Raw genomic sequence first — 8,426 nt, forward strand, 5'->3', positions numbered from 1 at the left:
GCTTGAGGTGAACTTTGCGTTTTCTCTTGTTCGATTGACCGGGAACGCTGTCATCAGTCAGGCTATCCTGCGCGGGGATACACCAGGACCCTTTCGTTAGTAAATCACTGTAAATATTCACTTTATTACACTACATCTACATCATCCTGTGTTGGCTATTCAGATGAGACTGTCAGTTATACGCGCGTCTCCAAACGAGGACGCACGGAGAGCGCACAAGTGTCGAGATTATTTACTTTAATCTGCTCTCAGCGTCGCCTCGCTGTTGACGACCCTAAATTAGATTATTATACATGGAATCTTCCCATCTCCAAACAGTAATTAATCAAATGAGGAAAAAAGGATCGAACTTGGTGCTCTAAAGAAGTTGTGGCTGTTCCGGCTTTATTGTAACTCTGCCAAGGTTGATGCGCAGCAGACAGTGTCACAAAAAATACTTTTGTTTTTTGTGTAAGAAAGTGGCATGTCTTTTTAATTGAAAAGCACTGATCCGTGTCTTGACGCATTGCCCAGGACTGTTTTTTGTGCTTAAAATGGACTTGAAAGATCTGCCGTGGAGAATGCAAGGGAGCTAACATTTGGAAACAACACAGAGACAAAAAGAGAGCAACTGAGGTAAATATTATATAAATTGTTATTTATTATAATCACATATATTATTTAAACTGAACAGTATTTTATTGTGCACAAACATTGTATGATCATCTTATTAAAACCATTTACAATGAAATACATCCAATATATAAATTACATTCAGTGACCAAACATATTTTTAATCTATAAAGACTACTGGAAAGCTAATCCCAGCATGGCCTCAGTTCTGGACAGCGGCTGCTCCATGGAGCTGAACAGCTGGAACAGCAGTGTGAGCAGCTCTGGAGCCTCCATCCCCTGCAACCAGAGCATCCTGCAGCTCGCCCCTTACTCCCCTGAAGCCACAGCAGCCTTCGCCACTGCCATAACCTTGATGGTTGTCTTCACCATCGTGGGGAACATCATGGTCATCATCGCTGTCCTGACCAGCCGGTCCCTCCGAGGTCCACAGAATCTGTTCTTAGTATCACTGGCTGCTGCAGACATTTTAGTGGCCACACTCATCATCCCCTTCTCTCTGGCCAATGAGCTGCTTGGCTACTGGTACTTCAAGGCTACTTGGTGTGAGATCTACTTGGCACTGGATGTGCTGTTCTGCACCTCCTCCATTGTGCACCTATGCGCCATCTCTCTTGACCGCTACCTGTCAATTTCCAGGGTTACTTACGGGCGTCAGCGGACTCCCAAACGCATCAAAGCCGCTATTGTGGTGGTGTGGCTCATCTCTGCGGTCATCTCCTTCCCTCCCCTGCTCTCACTGAACAAAAGCGAGGCAGGGGACCTGGGGACTGAGAGAGGACCTCAATGCCAGCTAAATGATGAGCGCTGGTACATCCTTTACTCCACCATCGGCTCCTTCTTTGCTCCGTGTCTCATCATGATCCTAGTCTACATAAGAATTTACCAAATTGCCAAACAGAGAACACGTTGCCCACCAGGAGAGCCCAGGAAAGATGGGGTCGGCTGTGCAACACCGAGTCAGCCTTCTAGACATGCACAAGCCAACGGGAAGGATGATGAAGAAAGCACACCACCTTCATCGAACAAAACCTCCAGTGCCAGACCCCCCACCCTTGCCATCACCCCTTCTCCTTCCCTAGGAGAGTCTCAAACCTCCCAGAATCCCACCTCCAATAATCTCCTGCAACCTCCATGCCCTTCTCCAGCTATTACCCCTGTCACTACCTCCCTTGATAACTCTCCCCACGGCCCCTCAACCACCTCCTCTGTGCCTCAGTCTTCCCCTGCCAAGACTAAAAAGAAGGGGAAGAAAGGCAAGTTTCAGGGAGGGAAAAAAGCTGACAATAACAATGGCGACAGCTCAAGCACAGAGAGCGACATGGAGCACAGCCATGGAGGAGGCCGAGGCAGCACCAGCATGCCAGGGTCACCTGCAGGAGGGGGGATCCACTCCCCGGCCTCAGTCAAGCGCTATCGGGACATGATCGCCACTTCAAAGGGCGCTCGGCTGGTGCCAGGGAGAAAGTCTAAAACAGAGAGCAACCCTGGAGCAGCAAGGCGCAAAGCAATGGTAAACCGAGAGAAACGTTTCACCTTTGTTCTGGCAGTGGTCATCGGCGTCTTTGTGGTGTGCTGGTTCCCGTTCTTCTTCTCCTACTCTCTACAGGCAGTGTGCCCGGAGACATGTGCCATCCCAGATCCACTCTTTACATTTTTCTTCTGGATCGGTTACTGTAACTCCTCACTCAACCCAGTCATATACACCATCTTCAACAAAGACTTCAGAAAGGCCTTCAAAAAGATTCTGTGCAGAAGCACCAAGGGCACTTTCTTTTAATCCAGTGCATGGGACATGGACACAAAAAAATGCCATTTCTGAGGGCACAGAGAAAAAATAATTTTTTAGAACACTCAAAGGGCTGTTTTAAAAAAATATGTTGAACTGTGGAAATTCCAGCATAAAATTCAGAACTGAAAGCCACTGTTTTACAGCCACAGTGTGTGCAAACAGGAATCATGGACTGTGAAATCCTACTTTGCAGCTGATACACACATAAAGTATTATAGGGTGTGGGGTGAAAACAGGACATGGAATAAAGAGGCAATGCAAGAGACACGAAAAGTACCAGAGAGGTCTTGAAGAACACAGGAAAACAATTAACTCCTGAATAAGAACACAGACCGATTAATCTGTTAATATATCTTGTAGTTATTAAGAACTCAAAGACTAACAGGGAAGGAAAACAGGTAAAAATAAGAAAAAGTGACCTTAGATTCCTGACAGCCTAGGGCCCTTTATTTATCAATACAGAGCACATGGAGCACACAAGGTTAGTGGTGATTTCTTACGTCTGCAGTCTTATTTGCCCAGCTGCAGGGCAAACATGTGTTCCTCAATTTTTATCTAAAAGTGCAACAACAAGAGAAGGTTTCTGACAATTGCAATGTGATAACACAGACAATGGAGCCCTTTCAAACTTAACTTGTGGACTTTTATGTGGAAGGCCTTCATGTCAGACACCTTGCTCTTGGCTTAGTATGGATCACAATGGACACTCAGGTTGTTTGTAATGTCAAGCTTGGCTTTCACCTGTCATGAAATACAGACTAAGCTGAAGTGTGGTGGATTTTGGACAAAAGAAAACCCCATTGAAATGTAAAAGTAAGACAGTGCCCCCCCCCGCCGCCCATCCTCTTAGCTTGCTGTTTCCTGCTTTTTTAACTTAACCTGGACTATCACATCAGTGAACTGGACTGAGTAACCCCTCTAATGAACTGCCTCAATATTTGGACATTTAAGTAACAATACATTTTTTTGGAAAGAGGTTGTTCATAGTATTTAATGGGAGGTGCATCTGATGAAGACTGAAAAGGTTAGGTTATTACTATTTAACATGCGAACATTATTTTCCAGAAACCCTGCTTCACAATGAGCAGCAGTATTTAGCAGGTAGACATTTACATTGACTGTAAAGGACAGATGAACAATACAATTACGGATGTGTAATGTGACCCCTAATTACGCCTACATGGGTTATTCTGAGAACCATTTGGCTGAGTCACTCTTTACCAACGCCTCTGGCACATCATGGCCTGAAGTGGACCTCTTCGTGTCACATTTGGATTGTTGCTGAGAGGCGAGAGGATGAATGGTACATTTATTATTCTCACCAAGGGACTGCGCCTCTGTCAGTTTCCTCCACACACACAAAAAAAGAAAAAGTGTCTGTAACTGTGAACAGCACACAGGCTTATTGACTCAATGGGACAAGGGCTGTCAGCAGCAACACTTCAATTTACTAATCGTCTAATTCTGCTGACCTGTGTGAGTGTGTGTGTGTGTATATGCGTGTGCGCATTGACGTTAATGTTTTTTCTGTAGAACGTGTCAGTGCCTCCTCTGGCTGCTGCGACTTTAATATTGACGAGAGACCAGAGTTCCTGGTTCAGGCATCACTTGGCTATCTATCGGGTGAATGTTTCTACTTGATGGAAAGTAGTATATCACTGTGTCGAGAAAGACTTATTGAACTGAAAGTAAGTGTTCATCAGTGATATTGAGTACATGGCTTTTTAGTGGTCCCATCAAGGGAATAAAGAGCCTTATAGGACACCAGCCTGACTCAGTAATGCCTGGCTCTGTGTTGCTTTAATGAAGTATATCTTTACATTTGGTGAGGCAAAGGTTGAAACACTGTATTATTTATTTCTAACTATTTTGTGTTTTCTGTCTGTTACCTATTTATTGTTTAGTTACTGTGCTTTTATTCTGAAAGTTAAACAAAGTGGAGCTGATCAAAGAGTGCGAACACTATAAAGATTTTTAATATCTTCAATAAGAGCAAAATTGATTTTTGCCATCGAGCTCTTGCTTTGTGAGATTGGGGGGGGGGGGGGGTATTTGTGTTGAACTAAAGGTACATGAACTTTGAGTTATGTGCATCATGCAGAACATACAATGCAACATTTGTCATCCTTATTTCATATTAACTGGTTATAGTATGGTAAAATGCTCCATCAAAAATACAAGCACATTAATGGATGTACAATTTCTCAAACATACTGCAGCAGGAAAACCTCTCTTCAGCAGAGAGGTTTCTTTTTTTAATTTCAAACTTTTTATGAAAAAGTAATCGAACATGAAAATGTCAATATCACCCGAAGCCAGTTTCAGTTAGATGATTTGCAGACTTTGTGCCGGACACTAAGGCTACAATCCATACCACACAGAGCTGCTTGGAGATTCAAATAACTGATAAAATAAAATGGTTGAAAGTAAGAGCTCCCTGTTCCCTGTCCCCATCTGAAATGGTTATTTTCTCTCCAGAAATAAAAAACAGTTATAACCACGCAATCATAACAAAAATAGCCACAGAGGTCATGGATTCATGGCTGTTTCCAACAAATATGAGTTGTAATGCTCCTCAAATCCACCAACCATGGCTTTATGTGGTGAGACTGCTGCTTTGTTTATTTAAAAAAAGTATGACTTATGGCTTAAAGGCGACAGATGCAGTAGTCTGCCTCTTGATCGCCATCTTTTCCCCTGAAACCGCCTGTATTTTCTCTTCTCCTACTGTGTTTGGACAAAACTGCGTGGTCTGAGCTTTACCATCTTCTATCCCCCATCTGTCATCATCCCACTCCAGTTTGGAAATAAAGCTACTTGAAAAAGCACGAGTCACTGCCCGGTTCGTTTGTTTCATATATTTTCACATGATCATGAACATCAGAGATGAGAGAAAAGAGGAAACGATAATTTCCAAGAAGAGAATTACCAATAAATTGTTTCACAAATGAGAGTTTTAACAGAATGATGTTTTTCTACCATACATGTTGAACCAAAGGGCAATCTAAAGCAATTGCAGTCATTATGAAATAGCCCTGAATGGCACCACAACTTCAGGAAATAGTCCATAACATTGTGGGGCTGATGGCAGTTCAAGATGTCATTGGAAAATCTTATATCGCAGTGGGACATGAGAAGTAGGCCGCAGCAGAAGCAATATAATGTTGTCAACTGCCAACAAACACAGAGGAAGTCCATAAGGAATTAAACCATGTTGCCAGATATCACATATGCACATACACATACTCAATGTGTCGTCCTGCTCCAAGTGTAACATACTGTATTCAAGTCATGAAACATGTTCAACCCACACACAAATTTAGCCACACAAACACACACACGTACTTGTTGTGACAGCTTGTTATATTTGAGGTCAGCAGGCCTACAGTGAATTGTAATTGATTTATGCTAATTGGAAGTTTGGGGATTTCTCAGCCTCTCTGTCCTGCTTTTTCTGTCACACACACATTTCCACTCAGAGAAGCTACACCATGTCTCACCTTTACATCCTCACAGTTTTCATTTCCATATTCACGGCTGAGCTGTGGTTTAGGATGCACAAGGAGGTGAACAGATAACTTATCATAGCCAAGCCCAGGGAGCCGTGAGGTGTGTGTTTACAGCATTGTATATTCATACAGACACAGGATCCCAAAGCTCCTTGTTCTCTAACCTCAACTGGAATCTAAAGCAGGCCTGACCGGTGGCAATGGACCCACCGGAGAGAGGATGGTGAGAGACTAACACGATACAAACACCAGATAGTAGCTTTGAGAGAAAGAAAAATGCACACACAAGCTCCTAATAAGTGTACACAGAAGCAATGCAAACACATTCACACAAATACAGAAACACAGGCAGACACACATTAACTTTCATTTTTAAATGAATGATGGATGTAGCTTTCCACAGCATGAATATGTATGTGTTTGGAGGGCGTTCCAGTATTGAGCATTTTCCATTTCCAATCTCTCCCATGTTATAACGCCAGATAGATTTCTTTACTCTATAATTTGGCTGTGAAAACACCCAAGAGGCAGGATGAGAAATGAGAGACAGAAGACACCCAGGCTCTCTCCCTATTGAAGGTGGAGGCATTAAAATGCACTTTCGCTTTGTGAAATCTGTGATAAAAATGTCATTTTTTGGGGGCACAGGCAATTATGATTAGAATCACTTTAGAGTCTTCGGGTCATTTAACAGAGTGGCTCTTCTATCTTTGAGAGGACCAAATGGAGCTTTAGACCTTGACAACGAGAGGACAAAGACTTGGTTAAAGAGTTAGGCTCTGGGTCAGACATGTATTTGTTTACTGTTTATTTGGCTCTCTCCATTAGCTGTTACCATGGTAATATACACACAAAAAATACACAATTAACACAAGTTTACACTACACTACATAATACACTACACAAAGAAAATAATACATATTGAACCTTCCTGACTACATCAAGTGAAATCCCATGTAGGATGCCACTATGTCTTTTACTGATCATCTACACCAGTGACAGAGGTACAATATCACCATTGTGGCAAACACAGTGCATTACATTAATGTCAATGAGAATCCTCCAAAGCATAGAAGTACAGACATATGTGGTTGTGTGAGTTTGAATTAACCAGATTCAACAACACAATAAAAGTTCACTAATTGACGCACAAAAGATCAGCAAAAATAAAAGCCATGCAGTTTTCCAGCTGGAAGTGTGATGATTTTTAGAAAAATGTGCTTGCATGGCCTCATCATTGAATTAGGAATGAGCCTCATTTCTACTTTCCCTGTGGACACAATTACTTTCATGTTTTTCAAAGATATGAACCACATTATTGTGCCTCCTGGTGTTGGTAAAGAAAAGCACTGAGAGGCAAAATTGTCATTATTATCATGGGCGGCGTCATGCTCTCCTATAATAAGTATATTATTTCTTAGAAAAATCGAAGCCTAGCCAGAACTCTGATGAGAATCCAAATCAGAAGTGAATCATCTGATTGAAAAGTACACGCGCAGGCTATGAAATGGCAATAAAATCTGCAGCTGATGTGTTGGCGGATCAGCACACATTAGAAAAGACGACTTGCGCAGTTGTGTGCAACTTCCAAGCAAGGTTGCCAAATATGAAGAGGGGAGAAAGACGGCTGTGTCTTTATTTAGCTGGGTCATCATGGAAAGGTCACAAAGTTAATTTTGACACACAGACATGCACGTACATACCCTCACACATGCACACACATGCTAAGCCAAACATAAACACACACACACTAAATCAAAGCACACAAAGAGAAACAAACTCAAGCCTAAAATAGAGAAACAGATGACTAACACTTAACTGCATAAGCAGACACACTCTTATGAATGTCAGCTCACACACACACACCAACACACACACAAGTGCAGATAGCAAGAAACCAAAAAGAATAGAGCAAAGCTGATTTTTCCTGATCCTCAGATTTTTTGACACAGCTTGTCATTTTTTGCTGAAGCTCTACTGTATAATTCATTTATTGATCCACAGTAATCAGAGCAACATCAATCTTATCTCTGTCTCTGAACGTCTTTGGACCGTGAGTGTGTGGGTGTGTGTGTGTGTGTATGTGTGTGTGTGTGTGTGGCTGACTAAAAGTGCAAAAGAAAGGATTATGAGAATGCAATAGGAAGGAGGTTTGTTGACATACATACAGTATGTGTTTCCGTGTGTGTGTGTCACTCTTGGCACAAGAAGGAGAACAGGATGTACTGTTTGGATGTGAAAGTGTCATGTCCTTTCTGAGCTATACAGTAATACAGTAGTCTAAGTAATGGACCCAACACTTGTGGACAGTTTCCATTACAAATGTATCTTGTGTAAATAATCACAAGACAAATTTCAATCAATATAGTGGGGACATCCCACATCTTTGACGCTACGCTGCATTAATTTTTGTAAAATATTTGCTGATGTCTGCAGTCCGGGACTCCTTCCAGGTGCATGATTAACCATTTTAGTTTCAATGAAATGCTGAAAGTGTTGTGTGATTTTCACTT

The 8,426-nt window shown here is 42.1% G+C and overlaps 1 protein-coding gene across 1 annotated transcript; it reads left to right on the plus strand.

Annotated features, from left to right (window-relative positions):
* The first annotated feature begins 320 nt into the window (after positions 1 to 320).
* Positions 321 to 5,232, plus strand: LOC119885070 (alpha-2B adrenergic receptor-like). Its single transcript, XM_038695310.1, has 2 exons — positions 321 to 615; positions 786 to 5,232. The coding sequence occupies exon 2, from the start codon at positions 809 to 811 to the stop codon at positions 2,390 to 2,392; it is 1,584 nt and encodes a 527-aa protein (XP_038551238.1). The 5' UTR covers positions 321 to 615; positions 786 to 808; the 3' UTR covers positions 2,393 to 5,232.
* The last annotated feature ends 3,194 nt before the right edge of the window (positions 5,233 to 8,426 follow it).

This window comes from Micropterus salmoides, unplaced genomic scaffold (assembly GCF_014851395.1).
Source record: "Micropterus salmoides isolate LMB-PRFRI ecotype aquatic unplaced genomic scaffold, ASM1485139v1 Ms_hic_scaffold_3895, whole genome shotgun sequence".
Classification (NCBI taxonomy): Eukaryota; Metazoa; Chordata; class Actinopteri; order Centrarchiformes; family Centrarchidae; genus Micropterus; species Micropterus salmoides.